This window comes from Falco cherrug, chromosome 3 (assembly GCF_023634085.1).
Source record: "Falco cherrug isolate bFalChe1 chromosome 3, bFalChe1.pri, whole genome shotgun sequence".
In the NCBI taxonomy this organism is placed as follows: Eukaryota; Metazoa; Chordata; class Aves; order Falconiformes; family Falconidae; genus Falco; species Falco cherrug.
The window spans coordinates 56106865-56123646 of NC_073699.1; the positions used below are offsets into that span (position 1 = coordinate 56106865).

The window sequence follows — 16782 nt, forward strand, 5'->3', positions numbered from 1 at the left end:
GCTTCTGGAGTTTCAAAATAAGCTCACTAAAAATACCGGGTTTGTCTTCTTGCATCATTTTGACATTGCTTTCAGGAAAGTATTATTTAAGATGTGACCATATGTATTTTTAGGAAGGGCTACTCTGTTTTTCTTGCCACAGTAGGCCACCTTCACATTACACTATGCTCCAATTTCTGATAGTACCACGGCCGTGAAGTGGCTGACAAGATACAGGCTTAAGCATTTTTCTTCTGTTTGTCTTTACACTTTCACTAGTGATCTATCAGAGTTCTCTCTGAATTTAACAAGGTGTTATTTATTATCCTGTTGCTGGAAATCCTACCAAAGTTAAGCAGCAAACTTCCCACCTTCTCATACAGACCGTGTCAAGGTGTGAAAGGAAGCCTGTGTTGGCTGGGAATCCTGAACAGAAGCAAGAGGGATAGTTGTAGTGAGTTTTCTTAGTTTCCTGTCCACTGATCATTAAAATCTAATACTGTCTGTCTGGCTTGTTATTTGTCAGAGACTTCAGATGGGGAATTTGGAGAGGTACCTTCTTCACACCTGAGAGGAAGAAAGGATAAGTTCTGCAACGTTTTCAAGAACACCAAACCAAGTTTTCCATGCAGCAATGCAGTGGGGGGTGTGGGGGATGTGTGGGGGGAATGCCTGCTTGAAGAAAGGCAGAAGAATTGAAGAGGGACACAGGAATGTGGATGAAGACCTTAAGCATCTCTAGGGAGGACAAATGTAGATTCAGCAAAGCTTTATGAGACAAAACATCCTGAGATGTCAACAGGTCAGCTGTGCAGCCCACTGTCCTTATGGGGCTTTCCCTGTACATGTACCTGCTGGCCAAGCGACCAGGGTAGCATGCCACAATTTCCCTTCTGCACAGCCCTAGTGGAAAATCAGAATAGTGATGAGTATTTGTATTCTGACATCAGAACAGGGTAGAAAACACAAGAAATTTCTCCTGTTTTTCTAGCCTGATTATCTTTAGGAACAAGACAAGGGAAATCACGGCATGTCTTTTTGTCTGCTGGTTCACATACCTCTAGAGGGTTCTCTCTCTTCCCCCTCTTACTCCTGTACTACACTTGGCCAGTTTCAAGAAAAACTTCATAGATAGATAGGAATCTCAAAGCCTATGAAGTTTTTACGACATTTGGGAAGAGAGATGACCTAGCAGGTGATAGAATCCAGACAGGAAAGAGGCCTTTTAGAGATCCAAACCAGGAAGATGGCTTTAACTGAAGTTCATACCTGGTTGTTATGCAAAAGTCAATCAGTCACAAGAAATTAAGCTGTAAGAAACTATGATCTGCTCTTTGTGGTGCTCACAAACCAACTTCTTAAGTGACTGTACATGCTTTGAGAAGTGTTTTTTACCACTGCTCAATAAAGTTTTTATATGTAATGTCTGTATTATTTGTCTCATGCAACAAACATAACGAATTTGTTACCCTGTCATCAGGGAGATAAGGTGGGGTAACCATTAATTTAAAATGGATATGTAGCCCCAGTACTGCTTGTTTCACAAAGCTGTACAAATTGAACATAAATGAACCACCTGATATGTAGCATCTTGTTAAAGAGTCGTCTTCTCTGACCTCCCATAGCTCTGTGATGGCTGGTATTTGATCTTCTACCTGATTGTTCAAAACCCTTAGGTACTTTTTTCTCCTGCCAAACCCATCTTTCATTTATTCCATTTCCTGCGTTGTATTACAAAATATTGTAAAAATATGATCAGTAGTATTTTATACAGTGTATTCTTCTGAATATGACAGCAGAAATGTGTCTCCTGCTAACATCAGTCCTCTCCATGGGACATTTCTAGACAAGAGGCAGTGGGCACAAACTGACACACAGGAGGTTCCCTCTGAACGTCAGGAAACACTTTTACTGCGAGGGTGACTGAGCAGTGGCACGGGTTACCCACAGGGGTTGTGTATCCTTTAATATACTCACAGGCCATCTGGACATGGTCCAGTTCTAGGAGACCCTGCTTGAGCAGGGGGGCTGGACTAGAGTACTCCCAGAGACCAACCTCAGCCATTCTGTGATTCTTTGGTTTCCACCATCCTTTAGACCTATCTACCAGATGTATGTTGATGTTGTCCTGTTCTTCCGTGGTGGTTAAACCTTTGTTGCTAGTATATGGCTTCCTAAGTCAGGGAATAAAAGGATGGGGCCTCTCCTGATACTGACTATCTCAGTACAGTCCTACCACTAACAATGTGCAAATCTGGGAAAAAAGCCTGTCTGCAGTTTTTATTAGAGAACCGAATTCCTCAAGATGAAAGCCTCACATGCATTCATTGATCATTTTTAATACCTGTGAAATGCTTCTGAAGAGTGACTTCAAAATACAGCCACTTACAAATGCAGCCATTTAAAATTGCTTGCTGCTTGTGTACTGAAAAACAAGGTGAGAGGTAGGAGATAAGGAAGTATTTGTCCCCTTCAATCATACATCCACACCTTTGGTATCCTGTGTGGGATGGACTTTCTCCATTTTTTACATATTATCCAGACTCAACATTCTGTGCAAAAAAGCACACCTAATAGCTTTTCATATCTGGAAAGCCACCTCTTCCTCTCTACTTTTTCCAGTAGGAAATGGGGTGGTTCATCAACAAAGAATGATCTGAGACTCCAAGCTTCCAGATTTCCTTTTGTATTTGTTTTCCCACTGCTACAACAGCCCTCTTTTTGGTTTCTGCTTTAATAGCTGGAATAGGTTCAGTGCCAAACTCTAGGAACATGTCTGTCTGCATACAAAAACCTTGCAACCATCACTGATGGTGTTATCTTGCAGTTGATCCTGTTCTATTGCTTGGTACTTCTTTTTTGGCCAGGGAATGTCCTGATAATTTTTCTGAACTGTCTTAACCATAGCTCCTCAGATTTCTTACATTCCCTGCTTCACAGCTGGTAGTTCATGTGATGGTGGTTGAGTAGTTGAAGTCCTGTAAACCCAGAAGTATGACATTCTGCTTCGAAAACAAATTCTGCAATCCTTTTTTTTCCTGATAGAGAAATGGTAGACTCAAGCACCACGCAAAAAGAAATGAGCATATTACAGGATGTACCTAAGAGGAACTGCTGGAATTTTAAGAAGTAATGTGAAAGTAAAAGATTATGAAATAGGACAGAGGGAATTCTGGGAAGTTCCCTTAATTCCCTTAGAGGAAAGCAAGTACATCTTCACAGGAAAAAACAGCTAGACACAAATCATTGTGGATAGCGTTGAAGACTGGCTCAGCAAAGTGCTTGTTTTGCTGGTACACCACTTCCCTGGGCAGCTGCGCTGCGCCAGCGGAGGTTTTTCAGCTGGGCACACGGTCAAGGAGCGTTGCAATGTCAGCAGCTGTGTGCCAGCTCAGATGGTACTAGTATATTAGTTAACATTGATGTGGCCTAAGAGTATCCATACAGGGTAGTACTATAATTACAGTAGTATGATTGTAGAACTCTGTGGCATATTTCGTAGCGTAGGCAAGCCTTTGTAAAACCCAAGCCTTGCCAGTGTTATGTGAAGCCTTCATTTGTGAAGTCCCATTGACTTCCCCAAGTGCAGAGCTAATTGCATGAGAAGGATCTAAGGGGTTTAATCCTTCTCCTGATACTTCACTGAAAATTAATTTCTTATATATTATGTATGAGTAATATATTTCTGTTTGTACATTAATATTAATGTTGCATATTTTTGAGCACAAGTTCTATTCTGTAGGATTAAATTATCTTGGTAAGTAATAGCCCAGAATTCTGCAGGAACAGAGGTTGAAAGTGGACAATTAAGGGCAGGGAGAGGGTCCTGAGACACGCTTAGGAAAGTGAAATTAATCAGCATTAATTTTCCATAGTGTGGGAGAAAAGTGGTTTTAGTGTTTAAGTAAAACAAAAATAAGGAATATAAAAAGCCCCTGATTTTGCCTTTCTGTTAAAATCCAAAGAGCTTTTACAAAATTTGTGATGGAGAAAAAAGCCAAAAGAGTATTCTCTGGTGTGTACTTGCAAACTATTAATTTTATTGGGCTACATCTGTTGCTGATTGTTGGTGAAGAAAGTAGTGGCTTTATTGAATGACAGTCTGTCTCAGTATGCCATTTTTAAAACAGAAGGAAAAAGGCAACTCTAAAAAGAAAGAGGTCTATCAGCTTACTCAAAATGCCAACTTTTTGCATCTCAGATCTGGCAAGTCATGGTCTACTGCCTGTGCTTTGATGCCGTGTCATCTGCAAAATTATCAGCACAGTCTTGATTGTAGTTTCTCCTTAATGCCCAGAGCTACACAGCTGCTCTGATACTGAATGTTAGGGTTAGCAGCTCTCTGGCTTCAGAGGGTCTCAGGTTGACAACCTTCTTCAATTTTAAATGCAGTGTAAGGAGACGGAAAGAGGTGAGAATACTGACAGAAAGTTCCGTTGCTGACAGTCAGTCCCAAATTCCTGAGCACTGCTCAGCACGTACGCTTGCAGTGCTCAGAGGCTCAGCCTCACCCAGGATCAGGCCCTAGCACAGAAAGAAGCATATTTGTTTTTCAGATCCCACGTCAAATTCATAGTACTTAAAGCTGGTTTTACTGATGAACTATGTAAACCCGATATGACTATGAAATAATTGAAAGAAAATAAATATACAGCCACACGCTGCCAGGTTTTAGAGTTACTTTTCTGACAGGTACCTCACTTCAGGTACCTATTGAGTTTAAGGACCAAGAGAGTTGAAGGATTGGAGAGCTCAAAGGGAAGAGATGCAGTTTTGAAATGTTGCGAGATGTGGTTCTTTCTATGTGGGGATGTGAGACATTGCAAGCTTATGCAATTTATTGGCCAGGGGAAGGAAAAGTTTGTAACCAAAAACCATTGAAGACAGACACGATTAAGTGCGGAATGCAGAATGTAAAGGTGAAAGACAGAACAGCAGCTCACGACTTCAAGCAGTGTAGAGAAGGAAGGACTGCTAGAACTAACATTTGTATTTCTGTCTCAGTGCATCTTGTCTATGAAAGCAATTAGTAACCATAATGAAATAAATTAGGAAAAAAAAATGTTTTTCTCCATTTCTTGTTTTGGTTACCTTATGGGATTGATCGTATTCTTTCTCTAGACATGTACATCCAGACCCCGTTACGCTTAAGACCCTGATGAACAAAAGCAGAAGAACAGAAAAGTTCTCATAAAATCATTATGAACATGTTTTTAAAAGCAATGAGGAAATACTAATTAAAGGATGTTGTGTGAGCAATGAGAAGAGTTAGCAATTAGTCAATTCAAAACACATGCAAGGTGACAGTGCCCCATAAGCAAGATAAATAGCTAACTATGCAGTGAAACTGGCTAACATATATTTATTTTTTTAAGAGCTTAAGGTTGACAAAATAAACATCCAGGAAGACAGAAAAGAAATCCTCAAGGTACTGTCAAAAATACTCTGAGCTATGATGAAAAATGGCTAAATGGAAAAATAAGCTGGGACCATGGTTGCTCTTGTGCCTCATGCAGGACCAAGTGCACTGCTAAGGCTTAATAAAATAATGATGTAAAAAATCAGCTGGCAGCATTAGGAGTTAGCACTGGCCAGTTGCTGTAGTTAGTGTGTAAGTTTTAACTTGGTTTTGCATATGATTTGTTGGTAGTTATTCACTTTGTCAGGTTACCTTTCTGTTGGTTTAACAGGTTCAATTAGCTCCATCCTGGATTTAATGCGAGGGAAACTGTGAGTGGATGATTGGTCTGGGAGAGGGGAATTACAGGATGTGGGAGGGGTGGCATTGCTCTCTTTTGGCAGCAGCAGATTGTCTCAGCTGAGGCATTGATTCATTCTCTTGGTCTGTGCTGAAACTGAGAGGAGAAAGCCTTGAAAGTCCCCTTTACTGGTGTGACAAGGGTAAATAACGTACCTAGGTGTAAACGGGTAAAAGTTATTGGTAGGTTAACAGGTATGTGTCAAAGCTATTCTTGGTAGTGCATGCAAGAGAGGTGTGAAAGAAATCCAGAATAAACTAGGGATGCCTGCAAGCCTGAGAGACTATGGGCACAGTGCATTAGATGGTATAAGATGTATTTTTCATTATCTCCTATAGGGAACAAGTATTCAGTTAAAAGGGGGATAGAGGATATCCAGAAATGTTATATGTAATCAAGGAAACCAATACTGTTGAAAAAAATGCTTTGTTGTGGGGCTTGTGGCATATCCTCCCCATGGAGAAGAATGAAGTATGGATTAGATGTAATATAATGGAATATAGTATACAAAAAGTGACTTACAAACACAGAAAAATATCCATCCCAAAATTCTCAGAGAAAGGAGCTGAAGATAAAAGGAAACATTAAGCAGATAAATTTGCAGCCTTTTAAGAAGAGGCATCAACAGCCTGGGAAAAGGCTCCTAAACAGACATTTAACAGGGGATGTAAGGATTATGCATGAAATTACTGGTTTGTGAGCTTGACTTAAACAGGAACATAAGAGAAAGCCTAATCAAATAAACGATAGAAGAATACCTAGAAAGTTTGGATTTAATGAAGTATAGAGGGCACAGATTCACAAAGGGAGGATCGTGCTTAAAATTTTCAATAAAGAGTATTTTGAGAGAGTAGCCACAAGTGCTGACGGAGAAGCCTATAAACGTGATTTACCAAGATTTTTGCAAAGCTTTTGAAATGGTATAGCACAAAAGACTAATCTGTTGGGTGAATAAGTATGGCATAGGGAGAGAAACTTTGTTTGATTAAAAAAAAAAAGAAACACTAACTTGGGTACAGAAAGCATCAGAGTCTTATGAATTGAAGCAGGTTAGGTTGGAGGGGTGTGAATAATGGAAAGCCTTAAGAATCATTATTTGCACCAATTTTGTTGAATTTATGCAGCATACCAGTAGTCTGGAAGAAAGAATAAGTAGTAAGGTGATGAAATTCCCTGATAGTACAAAAGTGAGGAAATGTGAGAACAAAATAGGCAGGTGATAAAATTCTGAATGACTTTGACAAGGAGGTGGAGCATGGGCAGATAAGTAGTATATGCAGTTCATTTTCAGGTAATATGCGGCTAGGGAACAGAAAAAGAAGAATGTATGGATACCTCAGACAGTCACAGGGCACAGAAGGCTACACAGAAGGTTCTTCTGCATACTTCTGAAGCACTTCTGAATAGAACTGTGAATCCCCTAGTAGAGTGGTTGTTTTACTTTTTATAAAAGCAAATAAAATTATGGACACACAATTGAAGTACCATTCTTGGACCATTTATAAAAGCAGCAAAGCCTCTTTTGACATGACATGAACACTTTGGGCACCTTTATAAAAATGAAGTTCTGAAAACCATGAAGTGACAAGTGAGGGTCAGGACAATAATTAAAGGTCTAAGTAACATCAGTTATTCAAAAGGTTAGAGAGACGCATGCATATGCTCTGCGTGGATTGGAGGACCAATCCAAGGCTCATTAAATGTAGTCACAGAGAAGCTTTGCATGCTGGAAGGCTTTAAATTGGTTCTGAAAACAGGAACACAAGCAAACAGGAATGCAAAAGGCAACCAGATTGCCCAGTGCTCTTGTGAGACACTTAGTCCAAGCAGTTACTCTTCTAGAACAATTTTGAATGGCCCCAGCAATGACTTGGGCCTCAGATTTACACTTGGTATGTGGAAGACAAATTGGCACTTAGGTTCCTGATAGGAGGAGGTTTAGTGAAGGATTGTCGGCTTGTTTATTGAAGAGTTTTTATGGAAAGATGAGTCCACAATAATAAATTAAATTAAAGGAAAAAAATTAAACCACTTCCTTAATCCCATCTGATAATGTATATATCACTTTCTGTAACAAATCTTTGGAAGTTTTGCAACAAGGTGCAGTTTAGAGCACAATGTGGTTTCTCTAGATATTCTACTGGTCCTGTCTGGGTCCATATGGAAATACACTGGTAAAGGTTGTCTGTGGCCCACCTTTGCCATTACAGAATTACTCTGTAACAAGAAATGTGCTTTGCCTTGTTTTTGTGTTTGGAGGGGAGAACGAGAGTGTTGTCATGTTATGCCTCTCACAGGAGGCTGACAGGTGTCCTCTAGCAAATGCAGTGGTGGTGGCTTAGGGTCCAAGTACTCTCAGCTGTCCACCTTTCATCACTGTGTGGAGCTGATATGCCCTGGGTGGTAAGCTGGAACAGCAAAGCCTGGGTGTCTACTCTGCTCTACCGAGTCATCCATAGGCACAGGTGACTCGGGCAGAGCGGCAGGGAGCTCAGCCAGGGTCCCTTGCTGCAGCTGTTCGCAGGGCAGGGACGGCTGCCACAGCCCCTCACTTCTTTCTTTGTGGAGCCATCTTGTATCGCAAAGAGCTGGAGACACTTGAGAGATTCAAATACCTGCTGGAGTCACAACCCCATTTTATTTCTGTGCTATGCTACCCCAGTGCTGCAAGACTTCTTCCCTGGCTATCCAGGCAAGGGAGACGGAGCTGCAATACCCCACGGCTCATTTCTGTCCGATTTCCTCAAGTTTCCCCTTTGTGGGAACAGGGAGTGAGGAGGGACTGGGTCTCCCCTGGGATCTTACCTCAGCAGGGAACTGGGACCAGCTGTAAGGCACATCAGGGCCCAGGAGCTCCTGTGAGCAGTTATGAGTCCCATGGTTCTGACAAAGCTTGTGAGACTACAATGTAACTTGCAGTGAAAAATGGCTTTCTTAGAATGCAAAACATACAGAAGTAAGAACATGGGTTTTGTTCAACTTGGTGTAAAAATGAGTGGGTTTGATCACTTTGAAAATCTAAGAGTAAATGGGATTTACTGAGTTTGCTTTTAAAATAAAAACTTAACTGTGCACAAGTTTAGACACTTTGAGATGAGTGTGTGTTGAGCTAATAAAAGTTGATGTCAACATTTTAGAATATGTTTGGAAACAAAAAAGAACTAGTGCTTGATCAAGCTGCAGTCACAAAAACATTCTTCCCTTCATGATAAAAAGAAAATCTCTGTGTGTGATTCTGCAAATATTTCAGATCATCTGAAGAGGCTAGTAAGTGCTAGTAAATTATTATTTTTTGTTGTTGTCAAATGTCTTTCTTTTTTGGCAGTAGACTTCAGAAAACCCCCAACCTTTGTATGTGTTTTCATTATGTACATCAGTCATAATTTTGCCGACAATTCTTGACATGCACTCTGCGTTGCTCTGCTAACAAGAGAAAAGACCAGCCATTAAGTTTATGTTTCTTTGTTTTTGAACAAAGTCACATATCAGGAATAATGCTAGGGGTATGCTAATAAACAATACATAGTGCTAGTCATCAGGGAGTAAGAAATATTTTCTAACTAGTTCTAAAGGGAAACAATGTTTTAAACAAGGGGAGAGTGATTGTTATTTATGCAATATTGTTGTTCTATATGTCAGCATCAAAAAGCATCTTGTAAAGAGCTTAACATAATAAATCGTTGGTCGAGACTATCATTATTTAGAGGTCTTTGATAGATCTAGATGTAGTGCAGTAAGGTTAAATTTACCAATACATAGTAGGAAATCCTTAGACCCAGTCTGAATTTCTACCAATGTTACCAGTGTTGTCACAACAAAAAAAGAGAAAAACTGTTGTATCTTTCAAAACATCTCACTTTACAAATCATAACTGCAAAACTAAGTCAAAGCAGATTTGTTTTCTGGGTGCCCATTGATTTTGTTTGTCTACATAAGGATTTAACTTGGTTACATTTCAGAAAACTAAAACTGATTTAAATGAAAAATGGCAAAAAAAGCTTATGATTGTTTCCACTGAGAAGCAACAGAAAACATTTTGTTAGTGTCATCAAGAAAATTAAAATAGCCTCTGTGTATGAGAAGCAATGGGAGATTTGTAAAGAGGAGCCCTCAGGAACACTTAATTTCAGAGTTGTCTTTGATTAGTCGCTAATTTTTCAGCTAACTTGGTAAGACAAAATGACATAGGTTTAAAATGTCTCTATATTCCTGCCTTCGGGCTTGAAGTAGAAAGATACTTATTGGATGGGCACTTTATCTGTCTGGGACAGGGCATCGAAATTTAGATGCTGATAACAAATCCAGCAAGTCTTCAATAATGTTTAGAGTAAGGTGAAAAAAACCCCATTTTAAGAAATATAATCAATAATACTAGCTGTATGACACTTTTCAGAAGTTAAATATATACAAGACAGGCTGTATTTTTGATGCACATTATCCGGTGAACCCTGCTTCTTCCCCAGCTAATATATATGAAATCTGCAATTTACTACATCTGTGCCAGCTTTTTGTAATGTTACATTCTTTAAAAAATATATGTTTTCCTTTTTTTTTTTTTTTTTTCTTTTTGCTGATGTAGGCAAGGTGCCTGTGGCTGTACAGAAAGATACACGTCTCTTGAGTTACTGCCTTGATGTGGCAGTTCAGGGCTTACCTTGCCTTCACTGCATCTTCAAAAGAACAATTGAGCTCTCCAGGACTGTTACCTTAGGACTTGAGTCCTTGATACTACAATTATGCAGTTGAATAATTTTATGAATCTGACTTGTCTCATTAGATGCCTGGATAACTGCAAGTTTTAAGTCTTATGATGAAAAAACAAAATCTTACTTTTAAATATACTCTTAGTTATCACTTTTAAAGCAATGCTATGCAATATCAAATCTCTGGCCAATTCAGGTCAAGAAAAGTAATAAGAGAAAATACAGTCACATTCTTAGGATGTTGAAATGTCTTGGACAAGTGATATACCTTGTAGAAAAGTAAAGTAGCAGATCTTTTTTGAAAGACACCAAAACACAAATGAAAAACTTTTCCTGTGCTCAAAAAGAGCAGAGTAATGCATTTCCTGGTTTATAATGAAATCTGATCTATATACACCATGATATTTAAGTAAGTCAGGGCCAATCTAATGTGGCCAGAAGGATTGCTTTCTGGCTAGTTTCCAGCCAGCCTTCTTAGTTTCAGTACAGGCTTGCCAAGAGATACTGCCCGGATACAGTAACCGTTTGTCCAGCCTAGCAGGGATTTTTCCCTCCTTGAAAAATGGCAACCTGATGGACCATTTGAAATGTATGGTGCAGAGGAGATTCTGCAGACCAGTTAAGAATGAGGGAGAAGCAGATTTCTGATTTCTGTGTTCTGTTCCTGGCTTCTCCCCAGTTCTGTAGTGGGCCTAATCCATTGGTATAAAATGAAGGATTCACGTTGATTTCTGTGTCACTTGGATCACATCCCACATATCTTCACTGCGTTTTGCCTCCCATGAATATAAAACTAGTGTTTTAGCAATACTGGTCTGTCCATGGAGTTAAGAAGCTGAAAAAAACCCCAATCTCTACAGTTTCAGGAAACTCAGATAAAAGCTACTCCAGAGCAGAGTAATTTTTTAATATTAATAATTAAGCCTTAATGAAAACACTGCTGGAGAACTTTAAATGATCACTCAGAACTCAGTATTTTGAGTTATAATGAAATGGTTCCAATTGTATGTTTCAGTAAATTTTATCTACCCTTGTTTCTTTAGAAGAAGACCTACCAGTGCATCAAATGTCAGATGGTTTTCTACAATGAATGGGATATCCAAGTTCATGTTGCAAACCACATGATTGGTAAGTGAAGCACTAAAACTTCTCAAAGACAGATAGCCATTTCTCTTACTCATGATCATCATTGCCTCTAAAATTAAACAGAGTTAAGGAGAAATTAATTGTGCATCCATCAATGATTAACCTAGGCATGATTGATTTTTTTATTCATATTATTAGACTTGATAAAGCATTAGCATATTTTATTTTCTGCAAGGGCTAGTTTAGACTTCTGCAGAGAATTATATATCCACTGCCAGTCAAAACACAGGTGATTAGCAAATTAAACTTCTAATCATTTTTGCATTATTGAAAACAAACTAACAGGAATGGTTAATGAACTGGATGTTAGCTTTCCATAGAGTTTTAGACAGGTTTTAATTTCAGAAGTTATTATGGTAATGACACTACTGTGTACTTCTCAAGCACCTTGGTACCAAAATCAAAACTGGCAAGTTTTTGTCGTTAGGAAGAATAAATAATTCAAATGGCCATAAAATAGTATTGTTTGTTGTGTTTGAGCAGTCCGGAAAAAATCCTAAGTGTATCTCTATACAATTAAATGCTATCATTTATTTGAAAAAATAAGGATTTGTAGTATTTAGTAATGGAATCTGCTCTTTAAGGTACAAACATTTTAAGTCTTTTTGGATTCCTGAATCCTAGCCTGGCTTGATGTTTACAAGGCTGTTACAGTTGTAAATTGGAATAAAACAAAAGCTGCTTTTTCTTTGATATTCATATTTTCCTATTATTTGCTTATTCCCCTAGGTTTTACCCATAATGTTTTCAATTTGGTAACCACTCAGTAATAGCACTAAGAGTTCTATCAACCAATTAAATTTATCAAGCACATCATTTGCCTGCTAATAAGATAACATTGCCGGGGTTGTTTCATTTTGTTTTTAGCCTCTTTTCCAAATTTCACTTTTCAAGGCAGAGATGGATGCCATTGATTTGAAACTCCTGCTTCCCTTATGCTGTTTTTCTTGCTTTAATAATAGAAAAGCATGCAATGCATAGACCAAACGATATGTTATGGAAGCCGGTAATTACATGTCCAACAGAAGAAAATTTGCTGGTTTTTTCATCTTATAACTTAAAAATAATTAGTTTGATGCTTGTTCTTTTTTCTTTCAAGGTAACATGCAGATTTCTTTCATGAGCACTAGTAAATTGGCTGCACTGTAAGAGAAAGTTACCTGCCAAAACTTAATAGCCCATTTTTCTGGGTACTTTATTAATAAGTTTTAATACATTTAGAGCATGGATATTTTATATACTTATCAGAAAAATGAATAAGCACAAAGGACAAGCTGGTTTTGTAAAGGAGCAAAGTGATTTGCCTGTTGGATTAAGCCTTAGTTTTGACATTTTGTGTCTTTGGGGAGGAGATAACTTGAACTGTTTCACAGTATTCAATCTGGGTCAGTAATGTGGAATTTAAAAGTAGGTTATTACCAACAACAGAACTCACCATCTCTGCTGTTTTCTTTGAATCCAGTGTTTGACATGTTCTTAATTGTAGCATATAGTGACACTGAAACGTGACAGGGAATATGGATGCTGTGAGTAAGGGATGATGCTGGAATGGCATAGTAGTGTGTGTGCGCTTGCCACCCACTTCCCAAGTGCCTTACATTTTCAGAATAGGAGTCCACTTCTTTTAAGAAATACTCAGATTTTCTTTTCTTTTTTTTCTTTCTTATTTTCTGGATGAGTTTTGGTAAAGGATCAGAAGGGAAGAGAGAAATTAGGAGAGTCACTAAAGCAGGAAAAATCCAGTTAGCTGGCTTCTGCCTGCAGATCTGAAAAAACTGAGATTTTCTTAAACTGAGCTATTAACTGCCTATGTTTTATTTGTAAAAGCTGGGTAAGCTTGAATGTGAAAGAGAATCTTTTAAAAAATATTTAATTGTTTTGTCTGTGTTGTATCTAATCATGCATGATATTGCTTCATGACATAACCATAGTGACACAGATTTAAACGTGCTTAGTGTAAAATCTTCCCAGTGAAATAAAGAAGGAGTTTGCAAAACATGCAGGGAGATTTGCCGGTCATGCTTGTGGTAATCTGTGTTCAGTGGAAGATTCTTATCTGCACTGCCAGACTTAACAGTGCAGCTCCTAATGATGTAGCCTCGATTAAGCAAATGCAAGGGGATTTTGTGTTGGGGTGGAGTGAAAGGAATATCAGCATTCCAGAGAGTTTTGAATGTGACCTCGGAATTGAAGCACAGGGAAAAATAATTTCTGATCTCCAATTCTGTTAGCCTTCTCACCACTAATTGGATTTTTCCTTAGCTATCTTTCTAATTTCACTCTCCCCCTCTCTCCTTTAATTTATATCATTGTTCACAGGCCTTTTTCCAAGACCATATTCTGTCTAGAGAGAAAGGTTCAAGGGGTGACAGCAAGGGATTTAAAAATTGGCCTTAGTTTATGTACATCTGTAGGTAGGCTTATAATATTCATATATAATACAGAAAACATGCATGAATATATGTAATACATAACCCATGTATATACCCATATATATCTGCGTGCATATAGGATTGAAAAATATATTAGATTAAACACTGAAGTGAATATTGACTTGTGGACACAGCACATTTACCAAACAAAAAAAATGGTTTCCTAAACACATTGGTCCCTCCCTTTTTTACATGTATCTGATGTCTTCTTGCCCTGCTTTCCTAGTAGGAGATTGCCAGAAGACCATGTAGTGTCTTCACTCATCTAGGGAAAGGAAAGTGAGAAGCTTTGGGGAGAGAGAGGAAAAAAAAAGGACTTTAAATATGAGGGAGAGCAAAGGTAATCTGGGAAAGTAGTAGTTAAAAGTAGAACAGTGTGATAATCCCTAGATTAAATGTAGGGACAATAAATGCATTTACAGACATCATCACACAGTGTCAGGAACTGTTATTTCTTCTTGCAGTAAGATGTTAGTATTATCTGTGTTGCAGTTACTGATGGATGTAGTGTCTTACCTGAAGGACTCCATAAGCATAATTCAGGGAAAAGAGAAAAGGAGAGGCAGCTGGGACATGGGACAAACAAGAAGGTGGAAAGTCCTCTGCCAAACTCCACCCAGAAATGGGTGGGAACCACTGGCAGAGATACATGCTCAGCCAGCTGAGAAAAACAGTTTCCTACTCACCATCTTTTTAGCAGTTTGGGTCTCTAGAAAAGTGATGGTGTTCCATCTGATTACTATGCCCCTTGAACATGGTCCTGGGACATAAACTGAGTTCATGTTGCTAAATTCCACACAGAGAAGTTGCATTTTGGAAGGTCACTGAGGCAAAGACATGTTCGTAAAACCCCAGTATGAAACTTAGACTTTTAAATAAGGCAACCAGGATTACTTTGTGGGCTAAAATAGTTCCACCAAGGGTAGGTATTTTTAGGTTGTGAATATGTGTGTGTTTTTGTCTAATCAAATATAATCTCAACTAGACATTTAGCAGGGGAAGAGAGATTAGAGGCTATTTGAAAAGCCTCTTACTCTCCTTTGTTAGGAGGGTATATAGTGTTTTTACAGATTTTATTTTATGTCTCAATCAATTCAACAAGAGGGATTATGCCACCTAATGGAAAATAAAATCTGCAGATGACCCGGTGGAGTGTAACCTTAAGTATCACTGACAACAATACAATTTACATTCATTATTATACAAGTTATATATTAGAAAGATGTCATAGGGATGGCTTTCCTCAGTAACTGTATGTTCATTACTTCTAGAACTTACCATTTAAAAACTGTTCTGCAGCCTTTAATAGAGTCTTCCCAACATCTTTGTGATGGGACAGGGCAATAAGCCTTTTCCATTGAATAGATAAGGACAAAGAGGTGAGGAAGTGGGATTCCTTGCTTGCATTAAGTGAGTGAAAGTTCAAGAGTTCTGACTACTGGATCTGTCTGCACATTTCTAGACACCGTACTTTGTCAAGCAACGCCCGTGTTTGCTTAAACTACACGCTGATTCAAGCTTAGGCTAGGGGATGCCAGCTGACAGAAAGTGAGGCAAACTGTGGGCTTTTTTAAATGGGTCCTCTGTTTAGACATTATTTTGGACATGGGTATAAGCATGTACTTTTGTTTGGATAATCATGAGGATGATCGCCAAATGAAAACACGTTTGTCAGTGTGTGTATTGAAATTTGCTGGTAAAAGTTTCTCAGCTTTTTCGTGGGAAAGGAGGAAACATTAATCCAGGTGTGTTTCATATGGGTTTAGGAAGTGCCGACATGAACGTTAATTCTTCAGCTGCCTTCTTTCTTTTACCTCTCCCTCCTGGTGGAATACATAACATTTTTAGCAGCTTTCAGAAAATTGTATTTCTGTGTGTATGGTGTCTGGAAAAGAGAGAGGTTTCTGGCATCTCTTTGTTTTCATCATAGTTTACAGTTGGCATTTGACCTGAGAGGGTAGGAAGAGAATCTGCCATTGTTTGTGTTCTGTTTGCTGCAATCCATTGCTCCTCCTATTATTTTCCCTGTTATTTTAAGCAGAGAAGCTAAACATTGTTTTTTCTTTCACTGATTCCTTTCCATATGTAGTATCTGATGCAGTTCCATGTAAATAGACTAAACAGTTGCCAGAACAGTTGCCTAGGATTTTGCATACATGCACATACAGAATGGCTCAGAACTGGGAGAGTTCGGACATGGTTAACTCAGAAAAGGAATTACTCTGTATAAAATGATGAGGCTCAACAGCAGTAGTGTAAATTTGTAAGTACTCTGAGTAAAGTGCTGTTAGGCATGAGATAATGTAAAGAGATGACATTGCCAAGAACTATTTATGAAGAGCTTAATTTTTTTCACTCTGATAATTCTTGACCAATAATTACCAGCTTCTAATTATCTATTTTAGTTAGAAAGAAATCTCTATCACTATGGAGGTTGGCATTGCAACTAGCGCATAAATCCCCAAAGAGGTAAATGTGTTCCAAACAGCCACAAACAACTGTCTCATGAAACATAGTGAGCAAATTGCGAGCCGCTGGCTGTGCACAACAGAGCAGCACATTTACCATTGAGGACTGATCAGGCTGACAAAGAGAATGATAAAAGGGGGGAAACAGCCACAATCTTTGTAGTTTGCTGCTACTTTTGTCGATGAAGAAAGCGAGCCCCAGTGTCATAGTAAGAGCCGCTACCCCTCTGAAGAGTTGTGGAGCAAAGGGGAAGGGTGTCACAGACAGGATTCAGTACCTTTTTGCAACCCTACT

General features: G+C 38.7%; 1 protein-coding gene across 9 annotated transcripts in view; it reads left to right on the forward strand.

Moving 5' to 3' along the window:
- The window catches only part of ZNF521 (zinc finger protein 521), a 232359-nt gene that overhangs the window by 101855 nt on the left and 113722 nt on the right, over window positions 1–16782 (forward strand). For 8 of the 9 annotated variants that reach the window (XM_027797739.2, XM_027797740.2, XM_027797741.2 and 5 more), the window contains one exon: window positions 11485–11569. In XM_027797739.2, the coding sequence (XP_027653540.1) occupies window positions 11485–11569 (85 nt within the window). Of the gene's footprint in view, window positions 1–505; window positions 1411–11484; window positions 11570–16782 lie in introns of those variants that run through there. The other variant, XR_008731176.1, reaches the window with a different exon arrangement.